The sequence below is a fragment of the Nycticebus coucang genome, chromosome 3, assembly GCF_027406575.1.
Source record: "Nycticebus coucang isolate mNycCou1 chromosome 3, mNycCou1.pri, whole genome shotgun sequence".
In the NCBI taxonomy this organism is placed as follows: Eukaryota; Metazoa; Chordata; class Mammalia; order Primates; family Lorisidae; genus Nycticebus; species Nycticebus coucang.
Genome location: NC_069782.1, coordinates 141,467,437 through 141,492,626, shown reverse-complemented (window position 1 = coordinate 141,492,626; position 25,190 = coordinate 141,467,437). Strand labels below are relative to the sequence as shown.

The following is a 25,190-nucleotide window of genomic DNA, read 5'->3' as shown; positions in this document are numbered from 1 at the left end:
CTTGCTTCCCGAGGAAAGTTTGACGAGGCGAACCTCCCGGAAGTGGCTGTGACGCAGATGGCGCCGGGGGCTGAGCGGTAGAGTGTCCGCCAGGGCGCTGGCGGAGAGGGACGCGCTGGTGGTAGCAGGTCCTTCATTCCAGTCTCTTGCAAACAGCATTTGCTTTCTGCTTTACCCTGAACTGTGGTTTCCAAGATGGAGTCATCCCAGGAGGAGAAATTCTGTTCCGGGTGAGCCCAGCCCGCCCCAGATACGCGAGCGGGCACGGGGACCAGACTGAGGTGGGAGTCAAGGCAGGGAATGTAACCACGATTTGGGCGGTCTTTGCCCCACCAAAGTGGGCCACAGTCTCCGGAATGTTGAGACCAGCCTCGCTTACCAGGGTGTTCCGTCCCTGAGCGAGGACTTCTAAACGCTCTGCTCCATAACACGGGCGGGAAACTGAGGCACAAGGCGGCAGCATCTGTTGCGTGGGAATCTCTGTTGTCCTATATGTTAGATCCTCAGTCAGAAATACCCTTCGCAAATCTTCCCGGCGCTCGCACTCCCGGAGGCACTGCCTCTTCTTTTCCCCCTGAAATCTCCTGCGTGTTGATTCTCCTATACTCTTTTAGTCATTATTTCACGCACACCCCCTCCCTCTCCTCCTCTTCTTGCACTCTTTGACCTTTCTCTTACTTCTGCACCTTTGGCCCAAATAAGCTGTCACGTTGATGTTTGCCGGGGCAACTGCAGGCAAATGGCATAGGCTGTGTCTGACTCATACTTGGCTTAACTCAAGACTTATCAGAGGCAGCTTAAAACCCCTCAAAGCAAGTTAGATGACTTGCCTTCTATTCTGGGTTCAGCTGTTACTTCCTTGTGACCTTGGTCTAATCACTTAGCCTCTCTAAGCCATTTCTAGTCTGTGAAGAAGGAAGCTGGATCAACTCTAAAGCTCTGATTCCCAGCTTTAAAATTCTTTTGTCTTCTCAAACCATTCACAAAGTGTTGGACACTTAAGCTAGGAATGAAGGATAAAAACAGTTACTGTATTTTGGAATCATACGTCCAGTTTACATGGCATTCAAACCATAATTGTATTTTGGATAAATCAGAAGTTTAATTCCTTTTGGCGTTTGATGAAACGCTCATCCCAAAGTAATTCATTTCTGAGATCCTTTTGTTTAGGTGTTCAATGGAGTTAACAAACACAGTATATAATAGTTTTTATTGAACTTTCCCATTTTGTTTTCTTTAGGTTGAGTTTCAAACCAAGATACTGGATTCTCTAATTAAGAGCTTGGAGTGATTAACAGTGAAAATGGCATAATGTGGTTAACATTTCACAACTTGAAGGCATGACAATTAAAGAACACACATGGACTTGTGGCACATGGAAATGTGTGCACAGAAAAAGGAAATCTGTAATTATTTAAAAGTAGGAAGGCATTCATCCTCTCCAAAATGGGTATATTCTGCTCAGTGATCAAGTTTGAAAATCTCCAAGAATTAAAGAGACTATGTCACTGGGGTCCCATCATAGCCCTTGGTGTTATAGCAATATGTTCTACAATGGCCATGATTGACTCTGTGTTGTGGTATTGGCCCTTACATACAACTGGAGGAAGTGTTAATTTCATCATGTTGATAAATTGGACTGTCATGATTCTTTATAATTACTTCAATGCAATGTTTGTTGGTCCTGGATTTGTCCCTCTGGGATGGAAACCGGTAAGAAAAACATTTCTTAATATAATGAACTCTAATGATAATCATACACAGTAAAACCTCCACAGTTGAGAAACCAATGCACTTGTGCAAATACCTAAACTATAGAGTGTGATGAGTGCTGTTGAAACAAGAAGAACAGCATTTTCAACTGGGGACCTAAGGGAGAAGTGGGAGTTTCCACAGAAGGCAGGGAAAAAGAGCATTTCAGGTTGAAAAAATGGTAGAAGCACATAGTCAGAAACAGTGTTCAGCCTTGTGTCCACTGTGACTGGAAAAACAATCATGCAGTGCAGAGAAGACTGAAAGGCGGATTGTGGAAGGTCCTGAGTATGTGAGAAGTTGGACCATAGGAAGTTATTATAGGCTTTCGAGCAGAGCTCTGACATAGAGTTGTATTATAGGAATATTATTTTGATAATAGATAGTTTGTATTAGAGAGAAATCATGGGAAAGGAAATTTAGGAAGTGATAAAAGTGTCCCCAAAAGAAGTGACAGTGAGTGATAATATCAAGGAGGGGGCAAATTTCAGAAAGAGTATCAGCGCCTGCTTGAATCCCCACTCTAAAATACTTGGCAAGTTGTCACCGACCTTTTTCTGAACTCCTACTAAGATTTGGAGTAGGAGAACCAACTAGTGACATTGAATTTAGATGAAGAATGGGCAAGAGGAATTTAAAGTGACTTCTGTGTAATTGGGAGAACAGTGCTGCTCTTATCATAAATCTGTTCCTTAAAAATATTTTGGCTTAAATAAAAGGACTAGAAACACAGGTAAGATTCCATCCTTCCTCTATCTCCCCATTTAAAAAAAAGTCATACCATAGGAAGGCATTTATTTATAAAACCCAACTTGTTATTATTCGGCTTCAAGTATCTGATGTATTTTTTTTTTTCTATTTTGTTGCCAAGGAAAATTCTCAGGATACCATGTATCTCCAGTATTGTAAAGTCTGCCAAGCATACAAGGCACCACGTTCTCATCACTGTAGAAAATGTAACAGGTACCTGTCTTTCTTGCTATTGGTTGGGGACTCAATTTGTAATCCTAGGTTTATTCTCTGCAAGGTTGCCACTTTATAGAAACTGTTGTCAAAATACTTGTGTTCATAATCACCACTTTACAATAAATTATCAGTTCAGATAATAAATTTCATTTCTTTTTAATTTGCATTTTATTTCAAATTAATATGAGGGTACAAATTTTTAGGTTACATTGTTCTCACTTCCAGGGCAAAGTTCCCTTTGTAAAAGAACCCCTCACCCAGGGAGCATGTTATATACCCTCACTGTGTGCACGTTAGGTGAGATCCCTCCTCATGCCCTCCTTTCTTCTGCCAGTCGTCTTCCCCCCTCCCTCTACCTCCATAATAGACTGTATTTGTGGTTTATTGTTCTTATGAGCATGTAAATGTTTATATATTGGTTTCATATTAATATGGAGTACATTGTATATTTATTTTTCCATTCTTGTGATACTTTACTAAGAAGAATGTATTTCAACTTCATCCAGGTAAATATAAAAGATGTAAAGTCTTTATCTTTTTTAATGGGCAAATAGTATTCCGTGGTATACATATGCCACAGTTTCTTGATCCATTCATGGATTGATGGGCACTTAGATGCTTTCATAATTGCTTCCATGACTTGGCAATTATGAATTCAGCTGCAGTAAACATTCTGGTGCAAATGTCTTTGTGATAAAATGATTTTTGTTTTTTTGGGAAGATACCTAGTAATGGGATTGCAGGACCAAATGGAAGGTCTACTTTTAGATCTTTGTGAGGATTCTCCATACTTCTCTCCAGGAAGGCTTTATTAGTTTGCAGTCCCACCAGCAGCATAGAAGTGTTCCCTTCTCTCCTCATCCACACCAGCATCTGGTGTTTTGTGACTTTGTGATGTGAACTAATCTTGCTGGAGCTAGGGAACATCTTAGAGTGGTTTTGATTTGCATTTCTCTGATGATTAAAGATCATGAGCATTTTTTCATGTGTTTTCTGGCCATTCGTCTGTCATCCTCAGAGAAGTTTCTGTTCATATCTCTTGTTCACTTATATGGGGCTTGTTTGCGCTTTTCTTATTGTTTAATTTGAGTTCTGTGTAGAATCTAGTTATCAGGCCTTTCTCAGATTCATAACATGCAAAAATCTCCCATTCGAAAGGCTGTCTGTTTTGTTTTGTTTGTGGTACACCTAGCTGTGCAAAAGCTTTTTAGCTTGATCAAATCCCGGTTATTTATTTTTGGTGTTGCTCCAATTGCTAGGGGAAGGTCTTCCTCATAAAGTTTTTTCCTAGGCCAATATCTTCAAATGTTTTCCCCACACTCTCTTTTAGAATTTTTGTTGTTTCGTGTTTTCAGTTTAAATCTTTTATCCAATGAGAATTAATTTTTGTCAGTGGTGAGAGATCCAGTTTCAGATTTCTACATGTGGCTAACCAGTTCTTCCAGTACCATTTGTTAAATAAGGATTCTTTTCTCCAGTGCGTGGTTTTGTTAGGCTTATAGAAAATCAAATGATGGTAAGTGTCTGGGTTCATCCCTAGATTCTCTATCCTATTCTGTAGATCTAGGTCTTTATTTTTGTGCCAGTACCATGCTTTTTTGATCACTATAGCCTTGTAATATAACCTGAAATCTGGCAACGTGATGCCTCCAGGTTTATTTTTATTTCTAAGAACCGTATTTGCTACTTTGGTTTTTTTCTGGTTCCATATGAGTCGAAGTACTATTTTTTTAAGTTCTTTAAAGTATGACATTGGTACTTTGAGGGGGGTTGCATTAAATCTATAGATCGCTGTGGGGTATGTTTCATTCTTTTTTTATAAGTCAAACTATTTCTCTAGAAAATTACAGATTTATTTTAGCTCTCGCCCTATAAGAGCAGAGTTATATAATGTTATACCTTCAGTTTGTTTCATATATCAGGATTAATTGTGTTTATCAGCTGTAATCTTGATTAACTTTAAATTTGTTCTGAGTCTAAATTATAAAAGAGACCTGCTTTCTTGCATTACTTAGCAACAAACATTTATGCATTGTACAAATATAATAAATGAGTCTGGCTGCCCATTATTACAACTATTTCAATATGAAAAACTTACTATTTAAAAATGTGAAATAAGCTGGAACCTTTAATGAACAGCTATATCTACTGACTAATAAGAAGGGACACTGAGGCCAGGACGTTTTCTTCTAGGGACAACAAGGAATGGAGACTTCACTTATTACACTGTATCTTTTATTCTGGAGTTACCTTGTTTAGCTCAGAGATTTTATAAGGATAGTATGAAAACAGGAAGGAAGGAAGTTACAAGTGTTTGTTAGGGCCCATCTAACCCAATGGAGATTTATCAGTGATGTTCGTGAGTCTCTATGATAGTTCACTTTAGTCACTGCCTTTCCAACCTGGAGGAAGACCAGAGAACTGTGCTTTCTTTATAATGAATCTCTAATTTCTCTAAAAAACACAATTATAGTTGACATCTTTTCCTCAGAAGCTATTACAAAGCCTGCCTTTCCTTGTGCTGTTTAGAATTTCAAAAGAGTCACTGTTCATAATTGTTTAAAAGCTCATAAAGATTTTTATTTCTGTTCCATGGAGTGTAATTCCCCTATGACTCCTGGACACGCTGCTTTCCTATTTGCTTGATCTTTGAAGACCAAAGTTATTTAAAGTAGACAGGATTCTCTGCTTCATGTATTATGTAAATTTTTCTTGTCAGATGTGTGATGAAGATGGACCATCACTGTCCTTGGATCAACAACTGTTGTGGTTACCAAAATCATGCTTCGTTCACACTGTTTCTCCTTTTAGCACCGCTGGGTTGTGTCCATGCTGCTTTCATTTTTGTTATGACTATGTACACACAGCTTTATAATCGGGTAAGTAAAAAAATTGTTATAAAATGATTCATACTAGATTAAATGGTTGTTATCAAAATTATTTAGAGGTTCATTTTGGATCTATGATTTAGGTGGGAAGACAGAACTTTGCTTACTGTTATGTGGGTTCCTTTTTTAAAAAACATTAAAACTTAATTTAAAATGAGGAAAGTTTGGGCGGCGCCTGTGGCTCAGTCGGTAAGGTGCCGGCCCCATATACCGAGGGTGGCGGGTTCAAACCCGGCCCCGGCCAAACTGCAACCAAAAAATAGCTGGGCGTTGTGGCGGGCGCTTGTAGTCCCAGCTGCTCAGGAGGCTGAGGCAAGAGAATCGCTTAAGCCCAGGAGTTGGAGGGTGCTGTGAGCTGTGTGAGGCCACGGCACTCTACCGAGGGCCATAAAGTGAGACTCTGTCTCTACAAAAAAAAAAAAAAATGAGGAAAGTTTATTTTGTTCCAGAATCTTACCTTACATGCTCTGGAACTTGATAATTATTTTAGTATTGTATATATAATTTATTAAACCTTAAACTTAATAGTTATGGTAAGAATAGTGGAAAAAAGAGCAAAGAGGGGAAAAAAGACAATATTGGTGGTTTCTGTTTTCATCTAATTCATGTGGCAACTTGCAGCCTTTATTTCTGACTCCAGTGCCCAGGAAGGTGGCTGGTGGAACAGATGCACACCCTAAAATATGAATATATTAAACCAGACCCAGTATAGGCAAGTGGTCATATAACAAAATCCAGGGGTCACAAATTGAACTTCCTAAAGAGGCCTAGAAAGTAAATGAGGGAGATAGGCCTAATTGGACTGTAACAAACTGATGCGTGCCCACTGTTCATGGAGAGCACATCTCACATTTGATCGGTTACTTTGTGGTGTTTGGGAATCCTAGCCCAGTGAGGTCTTTTACTTTTTTTTTTTTTTTTTTTTAAGAAAAATTAGAAAATGTGGATTTTTATGTGGGATCTTCTGATTTTTAAATATTAGCCCCTGACTCTGAATATTTTAAAACATTGTGCAGGCCACCCAGTGCACATCTGCACACCATATTTTGCCTGCATCTGGTTAATAACCAATGGGTGTGAAGCATGAGGGCAGAACACAACTGAATTCTAGGCTGTACTTGTTGTGGAAGAATATAAAATAGTAAGATGATGGAAAGCACAGTTACATTTTTGCGTAACTAAAATGTCTAGTGTTGTTTCTTTATATTAATGTTTGTGGGATATAACTGACACTTTCTGAGGAAACAAAAGAAAAAGTAACATTTGAGAAAAGAGAATTATACCATGCATATCATTATAAACTCAAGCCACAGTATTAATTTAAAACAGCTGTTTTACTGGCTTTGGCCCCAGTGTCAAGTTGTCATTGTTTTGATCAGGTTGTTTCAAACGTTACAGCAGTCTGATCAGTTACCGCAGCTTATTCTTTTTTTTTTTTTTTTTTTTTTTTTTTGCAGTTCTTTTTGGCCAGGCCTGGGTTTGAACCCCTGCCACCTCCGGCATATGGGGCCGGTGCCCTGCTCCTTTGAGCCACAGGCACCGCCTACTACAGCGTATTCTGAGTGAGTGCTTTCATTGTTTCTAGCTCTCCTTTGGGTGGAGCACAGTGAAGATTGACATGAGTGCAGCCCGGAGAGACCCTGTTCCAATCATTCCATTTGGATTAGCTGCATTTGCTGCCACCTTGTTTGCCTTGGGATTAGCTTTAGGAACAACTATAGCTGTTGGGATGTTGTTTTTTATCCAGGTAAGTTTTTTTGGTTACCTCTGGTTAAAAGTTGTCATGTTGTTGGGATTGATTATGATGAGAAAGGAAGACATAAAAACTGCATTTAAGCATGCAATTTGAATTGGAAATTACTTTTGGTTATTCTGTTAGCAACTAATTTAATCTTTTTTTCTGAATTTTTTGGGGGTACAAATGTTTTGGTTACATGGGTTGTGTTTGCTTGAATCAAAATTACAAGTGTGCTCATCACCCAGTTAGTATAACATTGTACCCATTAGGCGTGATTTTGATACCAGAGGTTCGTCTTCAGTAGGTTCTTGGTCTTGGTGATTCGAAGAATGAATCCCTGGACTACAGATCAGTGGTAAGACAGGATTTATTTACAGAAAAGGATACAAAAACACCAAAGCTCCTGTCAGAGAGAACCCAGTTCAGGGAACGAGCTGTCTCACTCCCTCTCTTTGTCTCTCTCTCTGGGGGCTCTTTGTCCAGGGGTATATATAGTCACATGGGATCCCCTGTAGTTACATTTAGACTGCATGGGTCCTCTGTAGTTACATTTAGCCTGAACTCAGCTGTTACATTTAGCGGGCATGGGTCCTCTATGGTTACATTTAGCCAAAACTCAGTAGGAAATGAATGGGTGCAATCTCAATCATTTCCAGGCCTAGGCCTAGGAAATTGGAGGGTGGGGGTGTGGGGGCGTTCAACCACCAGTCCAAGGGGAGGGAAAACTAAGGTGCTGGTATCTCCCCAGCAGTTGTCTGGCCCCTCCCATTACTGGAGCCTCCTACAGGGCCCCCCTGCCTACCCTCCAGCCAGCTGGTTCCTCTGCTGGCTGCAGCTGCACCAGTACCACCAGGGCTGAGGCGGCAGGTCCTCCAGCTCCCTCTGCTGAGCTGGCTGGGGTGCCACCTGTCCTGTATCAATTTCATCCATCCCTTCCTCTACCCTCCCACCCTCTTACTTTCTGTTGAGTCTTGCTTCCATCTATGCACTTGGGTGTTGATCAGTTCATTCCAATTTAATAGCAAGCACATGAGGTGGTTGTTGTTTTAACTAATTTAATCTTCTCTGTGTTTGTTGGATAGTTTTGAACTAATTTTGGCGGAATTTCTAGGTAATTGATGTTAAAAAAATGTTAACTTGGAGTTATTTAGCACTTTCTAGTCAAGAAAGCTCTTCTCACCATTGAGATCCAGTCTCTCGTGATCTTTTTACATCAACCCCAATTGTAGAAGTATCGTAGAGGAGTATTAACTATTTTCCCTTCTTTACAGATGAATAATTCATTCTCAGAAAGGTTGAATGACTTACCAAAGGTCACCCATTCATATTCTTAGTTTAATGATTATTACATAGTTATTAATGCTATTTTATAATCGCATACATGTAATAATAATAGTAATCATAATAATATAGCTAACATTCATTGAACACCTATGTTTAAGGCATAGTTTTAGGCATGTTACATGCATTAGCTTATTGACTCTCCATAGTGATTCTATGATGTAGATGCTGTACAGTGCCTGCTCTGTGATGAATCACTCACTAATATCTGAGGCTACAATACTGAAAATAAAGAGATTATTGCCGTTAGAGAACTGATGACTAATAGTAAACAGTTGGCTAATAGAGGACTATATGTACATCCTAGACTTGTGGACAAAGTACTGTTAAAACACAGAGGAGGAAGGCCTGGATCTGAAGGGAGAATAGACCAAAAACAATTTTTGTGACTTACTGCAGTTGTGTGATTAATGTATTCATTCCTCAGAGGCCTCTTGTGGGCCATGTATTGTGCTAGGCCCTTGAGATATGATGAGGACTCCTACTCCAGGGATGTTTTTACTGTGTTATACTATCTGAAGGCACAGTCAGATTTCAAGGAAATGGAGAAATTCCTTGAGAATTATTTCAGAAATGCTGGGCTTGAGGGTACTGCATCACCCAACCTATTTATTTTCTGGTAGCCTAGGGCCAAATTCTTTGAAATTTTTTCCCCAGTGCCTCTAATTAGAATCATATTAGAAATAAAATAATATCTGGCAAAATTTAGATATAAACTAAGACCTACTAGTGTAAAAATCTCTTTATGTGGAATTGATCATATCTGGGAAAATTAAATGATTAAATACTGCATACATCTGATTTTTTACTCAAGCAGAACATCAAGTTGACAGCGGTGAGTCACTATTGCTTGTCATAAAGAGATAACCGTAAATTTAATTTAAAATAGTGGTAAAGGATTTTAATAGCAAAAGAGACTTAAATACTGGTTGAATGGATTAATCAATTTTTAGTAATACTCTGAAAATCTTGCCCAGAAGATGGTACATAAAGCATGAATTTTGATTAAAACACTAGATTCAGATTTGATTAGGGGTGGGTGTAATCATTTTTCTCAAGAGTCTCAGTAGTGCAGTGGTTAAGAATAAGGACTGGAGAGTCAGATGGATCACATACCATTAGTAACTGTGTTACTTAAACGCTATCATCTTGGTGTCTTTATGTAATAGAACAATAAAAGCTCTCTTGCAGTGTTACTAGTAATATGATGATCTTAAATGAATCAAAGTCACATTATTAAATTTTATTGTCTATCATTTTATTTCCAGATGAAAATAATTCTCAGAAATAAAACATCTATTGAATCATGGATCGAAGAGAAGGTAAACTTGAGTAATTATTTTCTCATTATTAACAAAACACTGATTAGTAGACCAGACATACTAATAAGAGCCTAAAAGTTAAAACTTGGCTGCCAAATGGCTTAAGTCTTTTGTGTGCCACCTAAAAGGTGAATGTAGAAACCATTTGATTCATTCCTGGCTTAGTGTAGTTCCCACAGAAATATGCTTCACATACAGCTTGATTGGCTAAAGAAGCACAAGCCACATATTAAACCATCTGGCCCTTATTTCTCAGACTAGTGGTGGCCTATTTAGAAAGGAACTTCCATGCTACTTAGGTGCCATCAAGTTTTTCTTAGTGTTTTAGACATTAGATAAGGCTCGTCACATTTAGCTTGTCACAGGCCTCACAACTTCCAAAAAGTACTTCACATTGTTCATTGTGGTTTTAATATAAAACACAAATCTAGCTACCCTGCTTCTTGCTTAAAACTTCTCAGAGAATTTTCATCACTCAAATGCTTGCAGAGTCCAGGCAGGTAACCTTGGTGAAAGGAGTCAGCCCATACATCACAGCACTGCCTGACAGACCACACTGATTGTAGTCACAGGGGAATATTCACCCAGTATTAGGAGATCTTTAAATTTTTTTCCTAGAAAATTTAGAAAATTTTAAAAGTTAGCAAACAAATTTAGAAAATTTAGAAAAATTTTAAAAGTTAGGAAACAATTCAAATTACAAACAAAAAAATCTTTGTTAGCTTAATAAAACACATCTATAGGATATAAATTTAGCCCCCTGGCAACCATTTTGTGAACTTTAATTTACAGCAGGTATTTTCTTTTTCGTCTCAGAGACCCTTTTGGTGTCTCAAAAATTGCTAAGATTACTAAAGAGCTTTTGTGAATATATATTATAGCAATTGATATTTGTCATATTTTCTAACAGAATTTTGAAAGATTTTGTTTAAAATCAATAAGCCCATTTTATTAAAAATAATATTTTATGAAAAATAATTTTCCAAATTAAAATATACAGAGAAAACTGACATTGTTTTTAATTACAAATCTTTTTAATATCTGACTTAACAGAAGACAGTTGGATTCTCACATCTTCTGCATTCAGTTGTTGAGATATGTTGCTTTGATTGAAGTGTATGAAGAAAGTCCAGCCTCACACAGATAAGTAGGTAGAAAAGAGTGGAGTATTTTAATAGGCCTTTTAGATGATAGTGGATATTCTTCAATATTACATTACAACTTGACAAGTGATATTTCATGTCAGTTCACGTTTTGCACTCTCTTACTTTAAAATCTACCAATCTATCTTATTTTATGAATGGATCTTTTACCAATATGTGGTTTTATATAACATTGGGCTTTGGTCGTCTCAAAAGTATTAGTTTACTGTGTTATGCAGATTTTCCAAACATTAACATCTTCCATTATGCCATGTTCAAAAATTGCATTCACTTATATCGTGTCAATTTCATGAGGAAAATCTTTAAGTATTAGAAAACTGTCCATCTCATAGTGATAGATATCAGTTTTCTAAAATTCCAATTTTCACTTGAAAGCCTCAATTTTGTCACTGGCAACAAATACTGTCAATTGTTTCCCTTGAATTGACAGCCTGACTTTGTTTATCTTTGAGAAAATGCACACCAAACACTGGCATCTAAATAATCTTAGTTTGACTATTACATTATTCTTTCAAGTAAAAATATTGTTACATGAAAAAGCTGTCTATATAGCTTTCATTAGTGACAGCTCAGTAAGTGTTTTCCTTGGGATAACCGCTCTACCTGTACAGGCTTTATGGGTACTTCTCATACAGAATACTAAAAGGAAAAGACATGGACTTAAGAGATGAGATTTAATAAAAAGAATTTCTACTGCTTAGTCAAAGACAGTTCTTACATGAAACTGTTGGGTTTTTAAAACTAAGTATTTATTAGTGAAGAATATGACTGCTAATATAGTTTAGTGCCACTATCTTGACTCCTGCTAAGGTGCCAACAATTTTATCCACCCTTACAAATGTCAACACAGTAAAAGGCAATAACATCTTACTGCTGTTATGAAAATAGTTTGACCTACTGAACTCTAAGAAAAAGTCTTAGGGACTCAAAGGAGTCTGCTTTGAGAACTATTTGGCCGTTATCTCTAAGACTAAAGGAGAAGGTAGCCCATTTAGAGAGGAACTTCCTGCCAAGGTGTTTTACACCTTAGCTAAGGCTTGTAACATTTAGTTTATCACAAACCAACTAAAAGTTGCTTTGAAAACCCCTAATACACTGGTGTAGGGCCGAGCTCCGGAGCTTATACGTAATAAGAGCTTTCATGACTTCCCCCTTTCTATCAGCTTTTCCAACTTCACTTCCCACCCGTCACCCCATCTCCCACTTGATAACAGATTACTCACGAATGTACATCTCTTGCTTCTCTATGTTTGCCCATGTTGTTCCCCCTGCCTAGGACACTCTTCCCTTTTTTTGCCTTACTTCTTACCCCTTAAGACTTAATGCGTAGTTTTTTCCTCAGAAACCTTCCTTGACCCTCCCTCGACTTGGCTAAGTGATCTTTGTTCCCTTTTCCCATGACATCTACTACATACTTCGCTCACCTTTTAACACAGAGTGTTGATAGAATCCAGCTTTATTGAGTGCTGCTTTTAAGCAAAGATATGTTGTAGTCATTTTGTAAACTACTTTCATATTTACCACTTTGCCAAGATTTGCAAATTTCTTTAAAATTCGGTCCATTTTGAAGACTTTGAAACTTTGTTTATAAAACGGTAAAAAAAATTCACCCTTTCCTATCTGGGTGAGGATGGATCTATATAATTTAATAGATTCATATGGGTTATAGCTTGGTGATTCTTTTAATTAACAATTAACATTAGTAGCACTTTAAATAACTGCAGGAATTTTTTACTATCCCCTAGTAATCAAATATTACACCATTTCTGGGAAGGCATAGGAAATAAAGTATATTGACATTAGGTTAGCTTTTTTTTTTTGCTAATGATCTAGGCTGTGCTACATCTAGAAGTTATTCTAGAACTGGTATTTTATTGCTGAGTAATTCAAATAAATTATCATATTAAATTTACAAAAAATGTATAGAAATTATCAGACACTAAAATTTATATAATAAATTTCAATGGAGTGTGTACACTTACTGTTAGAATAAATAATGTATCTTTGCACCACTAGGTGTCAATGGAACTTAAGAAATTTGAAGACAGTTCATTTCCTTAAGTTAAAGCTAACAATTTAAGTGCCTAGAATATATCTTATGTAAGCTGAATATTTATGTATATGCCAACATGTACATGTAAGTGTATGTAAGTGAGTATATGTATATATGTGATAGCATAAAAAAATGAAAGAAGACCTCCTATTCATACCTGCTAGCTTTTAAAAATTTGCTTTTCATTGGGCAGCGCCTGTGGCTCAAAGGGGTAGGGCACCGGCCCCATATGCCGGAGGTGGCAGGTTCAAACCCAGCCCTGGCCAAAAAAAAAAAAATATGCTTCTCATAAAATGACTACCATTGTACCTTTCCTGGCCATCCCCGCAGGTGCCACTGTCACCCATGGTACAACTATTGCTTTCTGGTACACCTACAAACAGCTCCATCCTGAATAATACAGTACCTTCCTGAATAAACCCTTACTTTCTCCTGAATCTCTTTACATACAGTCAGATTTTTTGTGTTGCTGAACAACCACGGGGTATTTTTTTATATGTAAGATTAAGTTAGCTAACTTTTTTTTTTTTAATTAGCTAACTCTAAGCCTTTAAGAATGTTTATTCCCAAAGAAACTCTGTCAGATATTCTTTGGGTGATCACACACGAGGTTGGTGTTCTGTGTCAAGTTCTTCTGTATTATGATGAAGTTGTCTGTCTCTACCGCGTATACTAATGTTATGACAAGGACGAAGCATTTTTATTAATGATACAAATTTGAGGACTAAAAGCCACTTAAGGCCAATTAAGAGAGAGGCATTGTGGTCTTACGTCTTTTTTGCCCACAGGCTAAAGATCGAATTCAATATTATCAACTAGATGAAGTCTTTGTTTTTCCCTATGATATGGGAAGTCGATGGAAGAACTTTAAACAGGTATTTACGTGGTCAGGGGTTCCTGAAGGAGACGGACTGGAATGGCCCATAAAAGGAGGCTGTCACCAGTACAGCTTAACGGTGAGTATTTTTGTTCAAATATTCTTTCCTTTTTCCTCACTTCTTTCCCTTGACTTCCCTTTAATTTGTGATATTTTATAATAAAATAAATGACACAGATATTTTCACTGTCTCATAGTGATCTAAGGTGATCCTTATAAAGCACTCCTTGCATCATGTCTCTTCCTTAATCTTTCCTTAACCCACCATACCTGATAAAGTAAGATAAAGTCCTGATTCCCTAACTTAGTTTTACAAAATCTGGCCAAAAACTACCTTCTCACTTACAGTATCATGTGAACTCCTTGTACATTCCTGCTACCTAACTTTGCCTACAGTATTTTCTATGAGTTCCTCTGTATCTGGAATTATTAAGACCAGGTACGGTCCCACCTGTTCCATAAAATCTAACCTGCCTACTCTAGACTCATCTGGGTTTGGCATTTAATCCTGTACTACAATGTGGTAGCTCAAGTCTCATATTTTTACTTAATTCTTGTATCTTTAACTTGTAAGATTCTAGGACAGAAACCATTTATTTATTATCTTTATTTCCCATAATATATATAACAGTACTATTTAATAGTCACTAAATCGAGAAAGGCAAGTTATAATGTGACTTTTATTCATTCATTTAACTTCATTGTTAAATGTTTTTCCAAAAAAAAAAAAAAAATTCTTCATTGTTCATTTGTAGATTGCCTGCTGTATTTCTAAGAATCAGCAAATCTCAATGTCTTCACCTTAAATACTAAGCTGGAATCCTCCTGAGGACAGAGAGTACATCTCCCTGGTCCCTGGGTCACAGTGGGCTCTGTAAGAGTACACAGAGAATAACATTAGAGATTGACTATGAAGAAGAAGAAGGTCTGACTCTGAGCCGCTGGTTCTACCCATGGGGCCTTGTTTCCATCCCAAAACAACCTATAGTCTTTAAATTGTCAGCAATTTGAAATGCTGGAAAATTGGGGGTTTGTTATGTCATTTTGCTAATAGATAAGAAAAGGCCATTTTCAACATTGAGACAAGAGACTTAATTTTTTTCTTTTTGTATCTTCCAAACAGATAGAACAGTTGAAACAAAAAGCAGATAAAAGAGTCAGAAGTGTAAGTAATTCTTTTGCAATGATACTAGTCTTTTTCTTTCATCAGGCTCTACACTTCTGTTTGGTTTTTTTAATTGTCTTTGACCAGAAACAAACTTTTGCTTTTATTGAATAATATTTCTTAATACACTTGTTGGAATTTAATGCAGTTCACTTTTTTTTCATTTAAATAGTTTGGACTGGAGGTTTGGAGGGAATATAGTTAATTTATATTGGCAATATAGAAAAAAATTATCCTCAATATAGGTCGTTACTACTTACTACTGTGAAACCCATCCTTACCGCTATGTTGTCAGATATGACAGCCACTAGCCACATGTGGCTATTTTAATTAAAATTAAAAAATTAGTTTATTGGTTATAAACTAAACTAGCCATGTTATAAGTGCTCAACAGCTACATGGGTCGGTCTCCTGCTGTTGCACTGGATACCAGAGATACAGAACATATAGAGCAGTTCCATCCTTGCAGGAAGTCCTCTTACACAGCTCTGCTCTAGAATTTAATTCTTACCTTGAATGTGCTTGAAATGAGAGATAAAAAAAAAAAAAAAACCTTGAGAACTGGAAGCATTACTTGCTTCCTATAAGAAGAACTAGGTGGACAAAAAGCCTTTTAGGGAAGAAGGCTTAACCCTGGGTATTTTGGATCTAGCTTTAAAAAATTTAATCCAAACTTTAAAAAACTTTGATATCATTGGTAAATATGCACATTGTTCTGATCACTGACGACAGGTTCGCTATAAAGTAATAGAAGATTATAGTGGTGCCTGCTGTCCTTTGAATAAAGGAATCAAAACCTTCTTCACAAGCCCCTGCACCGAAGAGCCTCGAATACAGCTACAAAAGGGGGAGTTCATTTTAGCCACAAGAGGCTTACGGTAAGTAATGGGAAGTCCAATAATCCTTCTTTCATGACAAAATTGACATTTTTGTCTTTAAAAAATTTTAATCTTTTGTATGTTTCAGATACTGGTTGTATGGAGACAAAATTCTTGAGGATTCCTTTATAGAAGGTATGGGAAATGGAAGGGCATGTTTAAAGGCGAATAGTGTTAGAATTCCAGATTTTACACATAGAACTTGCATAAGTAATCATATGGAAGTGTATTAGAGGAACTGCATCAAAGAATACATCATTAAGCAATAAAAAAGAAGCTTCTTAAATATTTTCTGTAGCACTTATATTTATGAGATCTTTTTATATATGTATTTTTAAACTAACCCCTTTGTCAGGTCTTTTTAATGATAGCTAATACATGTATTTGAGCTTATACTTAACTATATGATGGGTACTTGCATAAGTATAGCTGTAAAGTCCCCAACAGACCTCCAAGGTGGGTATTACTATTGACATTATTTTGGTGAGGAAACTAAGCACAGAGAGGCTGAACAGTGTGCCCACAGCCCATGCTAAAAACGGGTAGGGCCAGGGCTCAAACTCAAAACTGTTTGACTCCAAATTCTGTGTACCAACCCCCGGTGCTATTTGCTCCCTCTTTGAATGAACATTTCTCTTAAATTATTATAAAAACTGATGGATTAAAACTTTTTAAGTTTTAGAATCACTACTTTTTAAAGTAAACCTTTGCCTAAGATATTCTTTAAAAACCATTCAGAGTTAATAAATTAACCCCATATGACAGCATAGGCAACTTTGGTGTAGAAATTACTAAATTAGAAAAAGTCTGAAAAGAACATTCACAAAGGCTACTAGGGGATAGTTCCCTGGAACAGATTTACTTTTCCCTCAAGCTGTGCTTGGAAGAGATAGTGGGAAGGAGGGGACTAAGTAAAGGCTTATTCATTTGAGGTAATAGAACTTCATTGGTCTCAGTAATGCTACTGCTGTGTATCTGACTATTTCACCTCAGTTTCATTTTCTCCCTCAGGTGTTTCGAGAATAAGAGGATGGTTCCCTAGAAAATGTGTGGAAAAGTGTCCCTGTGATGCTGAAGCAGATCAAGCCCCTGAGGGCGAGAAGAAAAATAGATAGCCGCTATGAAAATCAAATTATTCTTTAAGTCTGCTCCATTACTTGAAAAATCTTACATATTACTAAAGAATTATGCAATGAGCCTACTCTGGTTAAGGTGTTCTTTTCCTCAAAGGTGCCCTAGTGCCATGATTTAAATATTTTTGTTACCATTTTGAAATGGAGAAGCCATTCTGCATATGCCTTTGAATTCCTGCCTATCACCTCTTCTTCCCTCCACAAGGAAAAACATTTCATCCATGTAAGTTAATTGCGTTTTCTGTAGGATTTTTTAATACACTGCACTCTGGACCTCACCTGCAGATAGAATTCTCCCTTTGCGAGGAGCATCTGCATGTGATACTTTTGTCTTTCCTTCAGTTGATATTTCTTAAATGATATTCTCTAGATATTATAGACCTCAATTTGTCAGATTCAGTATAAGCTCAAATTTTGTTACCTGTCTTTTAATATTGCAGATTTTGTCAAATCAAATAAAGGTCATGGATGTTCTTTATAAATCACAGTTTTCACTTAAAGCATTTTTCAAGTAAGATATGTCTGAGGAAACTGTCCCACTTTCTTTCTTCAGGGTTCCCAGAATACTAAAAAGGTTTGTTAATTTCCTTAAGGAGAAGCTGCCCTGCTACCCTATGAAAGTTTGGCACCTGGAGATGGCATATTGCGATCAAGGGTTAAAGTGTTGACGCACTCTTGAACATAGCAGACTGAAGCTTGTGCAAGTAGTAGGATAGCTTTCGGATACTTAGAAGTCTGGTTTGTCTGAACACAGGAACCAAATCACAGAAAAAAGAGAAAGCCTATTTCTTGGAACTTCAGTCTCCTAATCTAGTATTTATTAATTCTTTGTAAGGCAGGGAGCTTGAGGCTTTGGCGGCCAGGCTTGAAGTGGTTAAGAGTAAGGCAGGGGTACTTGAGGATTCAGCAGCAAATGAAACCTGACTCCGTTCCATTCCAGTGAGTGTCTGAAAGGGGACAAACACAACATGTGTCAGATGGAGTCATGTGTTATGAAGAAAGAAAGGGGGGACAAGTCATGTGCCTCGGTGAGTATCTGCATTTTAGAGGGGACAGCAGAACAAAAACAGGCTGGAATGTGCCTGGCATGTTTGATGCACAGCAGGAAGGCAGCCAGTGAGGTTCAGCTGTAGTGAGGGCGGGGGGCTGGGAGAGGAGGTTAGAGAGGTAAGAGGGCACTGCAAGTGAAGTCCTGCCTTCCCATCTGTTTCAGCTACTCAAGAATAGACCTTTCTTTTAACTTTTCTGGGCTCAAGGTCTAGAAAGGCCATTTGAGAATATCCCCTTTGTCTCTAGTAAAGGCCAGAAAAGAACACTTCAGGATTCCTTAGAGTGCAACAAAGATGGTGAAGAAGAAAGAATATGAATTATATGCTCAGTTGAAGTTTTGGCTCAGCAGGTGTTTGCTTAAATATTCACAGCTATAGGATGAGCAAGCCTGGTCCTTTACACTTGCTTTTCCTCAGTAGTTACTGAACTTGGTTGCAGACTACAATCACCTGGGGACCTTTTAACAAGTCCAATACAGCCCAGGCTGTATCCTAGCCATTTAAATCAATCCTGTGGTGGCACCCAGGCATTAGTATCTTTTTAAACTTCCTACATTCTTCTACTGTGTAGCCAAATTGAAAACCACTAGTTTATGTGATTTTTAAATGTCATTATGGTCCATGAGGCAACAAACACCACAACATACATATCTGTAATAGTTTATTTTACAGACTTTACATTTACAGGTTGAAGCAACGCGTGTTATCTGGAGTAAGGTACAGCAGGAGCTGGAATCCAAGGGTGGGGGAAGGTCAGCTGGTTCCTTCACAGCAGATAAGCCTGAGGTGTGGGCATTGTGCTTGCCCCATAGATCTTTGTTCCCAGTGCAAGAGTTTTTATTCAGTGCTTGCTTCATTTACTGGAAAAGTTCACTGGCCATAGTTTCAACTCCTTCCCCCGTAGTCTCCAGTTCAGCAACAAACTGTAGGGAACAGATTGAGTCACCAGCTACCACTGTAGATAACACTTTTGAGAACAGCATTCTTTTTGGATAATATGTTATAGCCTCAATTTTTAGTACTCTCAAGTCAGATGAAGAGTTTAAGAAATGTTTAGTATAAATCAAACTTTCCCTTCTATACACAGACTTAGTATTCATAGAAGAAATTTGTCTTATAAATGTTCATTTATATAAGTGATAGGTTAAAACTCAGTTTAAAATTTTAGTGGTTTTCTAAAGTAACTAGAGAACATGAATTATAAATAGCTTTTCAGAACTTAAAACTCTGTTAGTTGAACATTAGAAGACCTAAATAAGCATTGGGACTATCGGCAAGTTAGGTTTATCATAAAACAATAAGGAAGACGCCACAGAAGTCCCTTCAACCCTAGATCCAGAGGCCATTTATCAACACAGCATTGAGGTGGGAGTTCATGAGAAAGGGACATAGAACACAGACTGGGGCCCCGAAGACAGGTGTGTTGATAAAAGTAGCCCTACAGCCTTAGTATTACAGTGTTTAAGATGGGAAGAACAGGATTTGTTTATTTTAGGGCTAAGGTTCTGTGATAAGTCTTTTAACACCCCTCCACCCCCACCCCAAAAAAATAATGGCTTATAGTTTATTAGGTAAAACAACAGATAGGAGGAAAGACCAAAAAAGGTTTTGATCCCTGTTGCCTCAAGCAGTACAGACTGGGAGGGCAGGCTGCCTCAAGCCCCTTCCTGCCTGGCATACCTTAATCTACTCCTGGAGCATCCCATACAGGGTGTCGATCTGAGTCCGAAAGTATTTGGAAAGGTCTGCCCGCTTTGCTTTCAGTGTTGGTGTCAAGAGCCCATTTTCAATGGAAAATGGCTCTAAATGAAGAAAGATGTTTTTGACCTGGGAGAGGAGATGACATGTACACATGCTTATTGGTAATTTGCACTTTTCTGCAGAGCCTCTGAGGGATCTGTGACGAAAGTGAGACTGATGCAGTAGGAAAGTGAAGGTAACAGTAACACGTGGCCATTCTCACAGAATTAAGTTACTTGGGAAAGAAATGAGTAGGGAAAAGGAGAAAGGATAATGAGCAGCAAGGAGAGACTGTACAAGTAACTACAAAAGGTCACTGCCATTTGTAGTTAATAGTACAAAGTATAAAACCAGTCATTTAGCTATTATACATTTCAACCCCATAATAAATGAAAATTTTAAATAAAACTTTCCAATATGACAAAAGACCAGAATAAGATCAATAGTGGTATGTAGATACCTGTTCAAAGGATTTAAGGCCACTTTCTGTCCCAATTTTCTGTAAGTCTTGTAAAATAGCTTCTTTTATAACCTAAGAATACAAAACATCTCTAAATGCGAGGCTAAATCAAAGGATAAACATGAACCAACTCTATGCCTATGAAAGTTGGTCATAATAAAAACAGGAGACTCGGTGCCTATAACCACATGTACCGGAGCTGACGGGTTCGAATCCAGCCCGGGCCTGCCAAACAATGACAACTACAATGAAAAAATAGCCGGGCATTGTGGCAGGTGCTTGTAGTCCCAGCTACTTGGGAGGCTGAGGCAAGAGAATCACTTAAGCTCAAGAGTTTGAGGTTACTGTGAGCTGTGATGCCACAGTGGCACTCTACTGAGGGTGACATAGTGAGACTCTGTCTCAAAAAAAAAGAAAATAAAAAAGAATAAAATAAAAATAAAACTATGTCCCAGCCCATTATATACCCAATATTTGAAAAAATTAAAATGAAAGATAAATCTAAATGTTAACAAGTTTTTTGGGGGGATGGCATTTTTTTTTTTACTCTTCCAAATTTTCCCATAATGAACATATTTCTATAAAAAGAATTGTTTTATCTTTTAAACTCCCAATACTAATCCCCAGTATCTTTATGAGATTCAATGTGTTGGGGCTGCAGCCGTCTGTCACAGGTGTGGGATGTGTCTGTTCTTCTAGAAAGGAGGCTCTGGGGGCCCACGGATGGGGTGCCCTAGCTGATAGGGCCTCTTCTCTCACAGTATGGGCCAGTGGGTCTGCATAGAACTTTCCTGAGCAAGACTTACTTGGTTTTGGCACAGTTCTTCAAGGGAGCCCTTGACCCCAAGTTTGGCTGCAAATGAGGGAAGCACATCTGGGTCAGGAACCACCACTGCCACTAAGGATGACTATGGAAAGGAAATAAAACGTGTTCAGGCACGTGAGAACTAGTGTAGCGATGTCCCCCCGTGGGTAGAGAAAGCAGGATAATATGTCATCAAATAGGTATTTCCACCAAATCTCAAATTCAGTATTAGTGCCCCACTCTTCTCTAACCATATTCAAGCCTCCACGGAACTCTATTCCCATTTTCCCACTCAGCATCCCCTTACAAAAATGTTCTATCCAAATGTGATACGTCCAAATAAAGCTTATAGCATCTCTGGCCTGTTCATGGCAATCCACCCACACACTCATCCCCTTAACAGCTCTTTTTTTGTTTGTTTTGGTTTGGTTTTTAGAGACAGAGTCTCACATTGTTGCCCTCGGTAGAGTGCTGTGCCATCACAGCTCACAGCAACCTCCAGCTTTTGGACTAGGGCAGTTCTATTGCCTCAGCCTCCCAAGTTGCTGGGACTACAGGCGCCCGCCACAACACCCGGCTATTTTTGTTGCAGTTGCCATTGCCATTTTAGCTGGCCGGGGCCGGGTTCAAACCCACCACCCTCGGTATGAGGGGCTAGAGGCACTCCTGTTGGAGTGGAAACTAAGTTCAAGGTGGAGTTCTTTTCCTAATAAATGGCTACCTTTTAGTATAGCTGTATTAACAATTTTACCAACTTGTTTACAAAGTCTATCATAGTTTTGGAAAGAGAAATTATTTGACATTGCCTTATTTGAGGTTTGGAATAGAGTTTTACAGGCTAGGCTGTTCTCCTGAGCCCACCTATATAAATTCCCTGTAGTTACAGAACTCTGGTCTGGACCTGAAATTGGCTTTTGTTAAAACCTGTGGCTCAGTGAGTAGGGCGCCGGCCCCATATACCGAGGGTGGCGGGTTCAAACCCAGCCCCGGCCAAACTGCAACCAGAAAATAGCTGGGCGTTGTGGTGGGCGCCTGTAGTCCCAGCTGCTCTGGAGGCTGAGGCAGGAGAATCGTGGAAGCCCAAGAGCTAGAGGTTGCTGTGAGTCCTGTGACATCATAGCACTCTACCGAGGGCGGTAAAGTGGGACTCTTGTCTCTACAAAAAAAAAAAAACAATATATTACCCGTAAGCTGTCCCCATGTACGAAAATTTGTAACACTGGTCTGCTCCTGAGGTAGATATTTTCTATCTTCTCTGGAGCAATGTATTCTCCTTGGGCCAACTTGAAAATGTTCTTCTTCCGGTCCACGATCTTCAGAGTTCCATTCTAGATGATACAGATAAAAGATCAATGTTTTTGAGTCTTAGGGGTGTTATCCGTGGGGAGAGTTGTGAAGTCACAGCGGTTTTTCTTCTCTCTCCAGAGACTTCTGAGTTGTCTTTCATTTCTCTTTCTTAGTGGGAGAAAGGAGAGGGAAGTAGCTTCCAGTAAAAACCTGTCTCTAGTGTCTGTCTATGTGGAGTGTCAGGGTACAGCTCAGAGATAGGCTCCTGGGCTTATTGGAGTTATGCAAATGGGTGCCTCACCCAAGGAAGAAATTTTGCATCTCTCGTTTCCAGTAACTTAATTGCCTTTTACCCCATTTTGAGAATAGGGAAGAGTTATCTTTGTTAAGACTTTTAAATTCAGTCGTTCCCCCCTCCTTGACTCCCTGGCACGTGTCCCTGTTAGATCCAGGAGCGGCCCCTCCACTGTGCTGATGAGGCAAGTCCCTCAAATGGGCTTGGTAGGACAGAAGCTGGGCTGGGAGACCTCTCTGACCAGCCAGCAGAGGGCTTTTGCATCTTCATTTCGCAAATATACCAGGTAGGACAAAGTGGTAAGAAATTTAGGTTTTTAGAAATTTGAATTGTAGAATTGGGACAAATGGCAAATACAATCCCCAGGATCATTCTCAAAGTAGGGCAATAGGTTGAACCAACCCTGAGACCCCCAGCAGGGCTGATTCCAGAAATTAGCCATCAATTCAGACTAACATTTCTTGTTTGAAGTGATTAGTAAGGTATAGCCTTCTATAACTCAATTGTGGAGAATAGCAATTGTCTATACCCTGGCCTTATTAGAGCAGGGAACTCTTAATAAACTGAAACAGATATGATAGCAAGATGCTACGAAAGCCCATCTATGAAATGAATTTTAAAGTTCTCGAGAATTCCTTAAATCTCATTTAAATATTGCCTGAGCAAGAAAGGAGTTTTAAGTTCTCTGCATTTTCCTATGTCCCCAGCACATGTAGACAAAATCTGGGGTACGGAGACCCTTTGGAAAATCTCCTGCATGGGTTCCAATGCTCCATCACTACCATGTAATAACTTCCTCCCTTAAGGAAACAGAAAAGATTGACTATGACTACTGCTAATGTTTGTCAGCAAGTTATGCTTAAAAATGTCTCTTATGGGCGGCACCTGTGGCTCAGTGGATAGGGCGCCAGCCCTGTATACCTAGGGTGGTGGGTTCAAACCCAGCCTCGGCCAAACTGCAACAACAAAAAAAATAGCTGAGCGTTGTGGTGGGTGCCTGTAGTCCCAGCTACTCGGGAGGCTGAGACAAGAGAATCGCCTAAGCCCAAGAGCTGGAGGTTGCTATGAGTTATGTGATGCCACAGCATTCTACCGAGGGCAATGAAGAGAGACTCTGTCTCCACAAAATAAATAAATAAATAAAAATAAAAAATAAATAAAAATAAAAACTTAGAAAAAAATAAAAAATAAAAATGTCTCTTATGTCTTCCCCAGAAAGGAGCTGTGAAGGTCATTGAGAGACAAACACCAGCCTCTGCACACACTTAATTTAGAAATCATGCTTCCTTGTTTTGATATGTCTCTATTGATTGGGAATATATCTTTTGGAAATTCATAAAAGATAAAAGTTGAGAGCCCAAGAAGTTAACAAATCACAATTTCTGCCCCAAGGAAAGTTAAAAAAAAACAATACCACACCTCCCTACCCCCTTGTCTGGAGCACGCATTCACCTAATTTTCCCTTAGCTAATCTATGAGCAAATCTATTCCACTGCAAGGGATCCAGGCCAACTCTGAGATGCAAGACTGCCTCACCTATTAAAGAATCCGACCTTCAATTGGGTCTGGAAATAGTGCTAGTAAAATTAACTACTGCAGGTAGTGTATTAAAGAGTCCGACCTTCAGTTGGGTCTGGAAATAGTGCTAGTAAAATTAACTACTGTGGGTAGTGTATTTCATAAAAAATAAAGCAAAAGAAAAGCACTTATACTGGTCTACATGTTAATCACATGTTATAATACCAGGATCAAAATAGCACAAGTACCTTTTGGCCTAAGAGAAAGGAGGCCAGCCCTTCTAACTCTGGCAGCTCCTAATCACACCTTAAGTTACTTTCTCAGAATTTTACCTGGTTGGCCCATGGAAGAACTGTGGCTAGAACACAGCTCTGCCAACTCCCAGCCTAGGTTCTTTCAAGGGTATGTTCTTCTCTTTATAGTATAAGAAAACCATAAGCCAGGTAGGATCCTGACCTAATCCCTTTCAGCTTCCTCAGCTGATTATCTTACTTGCATTTCTGCTCCTCTTGCTCTAAACAGACTGTTCTCCCCAGTCCTGCAGCATAGACTCCCAGAAGTTATGAAAAAATACCCACCGGGAGCCAGCGACCAATGTCTCCTGTGTGGAGCCAGCCATCACTGTCCAGAGCTTCCTTTGTCTTCTCAGGGTCTTTCAGGTATCCTTTGAACACATTGGTGCCCTTGATGCAGATCTATAGACCAGACAGGACAGATGGTAACAATAGTAAAGCCAGCTTCTCCCAGCAGGAGCACTTTA

The 25,190-nt window shown here is 38.7% G+C and overlaps 2 protein-coding genes across 6 annotated transcripts in view; one reads left to right on the top strand and one right to left on the bottom strand.

Annotated features, from left to right (window-relative positions):
- Positions 1 to 57: 57 nt before the first annotated feature.
- Positions 58 to 17,749, top strand: ZDHHC6 (zinc finger DHHC-type palmitoyltransferase 6). 3 transcript variants are annotated; one of them, XM_053583701.1, is made up of 11 exons: positions 58 to 230; positions 1,241 to 1,713; positions 2,624 to 2,715; positions 5,438 to 5,597; positions 7,192 to 7,353; positions 9,954 to 10,007; positions 14,012 to 14,179; positions 15,224 to 15,265; positions 15,998 to 16,143; positions 16,232 to 16,278; positions 17,155 to 17,749. In XM_053583701.1, the coding sequence occupies exons 2-11, from the start codon at positions 1,447 to 1,449 to the stop codon at positions 17,256 to 17,258; spliced, it is 1,242 nt and encodes a 413-aa protein (XP_053439676.1). In that variant the 5' UTR covers positions 58 to 230; positions 1,241 to 1,446; the 3' UTR covers positions 17,259 to 17,749. The 3 variants fall into 3 exon arrangements, with proteins under 3 accessions (XP_053439676.1, XP_053439677.1, XP_053439678.1); XM_053583702.1 differs by having other exon boundaries at positions 58 to 281; XM_053583703.1 differs by lacking the exon at positions 58 to 230 and having other exon boundaries at positions 1,667 to 1,713; positions 5,530 to 5,597.
- A 1,224-nt stretch (positions 17,750 to 18,973) lies between these two features.
- ACSL5 (acyl-CoA synthetase long chain family member 5) overlaps positions 18,974 to 25,190 on the bottom strand; it is a 48,314-nt gene continuing 42,097 nt past the window's right edge. For all 3 annotated transcript variants that reach the window (XM_053583698.1, XM_053583700.1, XM_053583699.1), the window contains exons 17-22: positions 25,009 to 25,125; positions 22,515 to 22,658; positions 21,332 to 21,433; positions 20,526 to 20,597; positions 20,006 to 20,152; positions 18,974 to 19,248 (exon numbers count right to left, since the gene is read on the bottom strand). In XM_053583698.1, coding sequence (XP_053439673.1) covers positions 20,012 to 20,152; positions 20,526 to 20,597; positions 21,332 to 21,433; positions 22,515 to 22,658; positions 25,009 to 25,125 — 576 coding nt within the window. In that variant the 3' untranslated portion in view covers positions 18,974 to 19,248; positions 20,006 to 20,011. The remainder of the gene's footprint in view (positions 19,249 to 20,005; positions 20,153 to 20,525; positions 20,598 to 21,331; positions 21,434 to 22,514; positions 22,659 to 25,008; positions 25,126 to 25,190) is intronic.

Bases quoted from the DNA above. Each gene is read 5' to 3' on its own strand.
- ZDHHC6 (XM_053583701.1), top strand. From the start codon at position 1,447: ATGGGTATATTCTGCTCAGTGATCAAGTTTGAAAATCTCCAAGAATTA. The intron at 15,266-15,997 runs GTAAGTAATTCT...CACTGACGACAG, and splicing joins CAGATAAAAGAGTCAGAAGT to GTTCGCTATAAAGTAATAGA. The intron at 16,279-17,154 runs GTATGGGAAATG...TTTCTCCCTCAG, and splicing joins TGAGGATTCCTTTATAGAAG to GTGTTTCGAGAATAAGAGGA.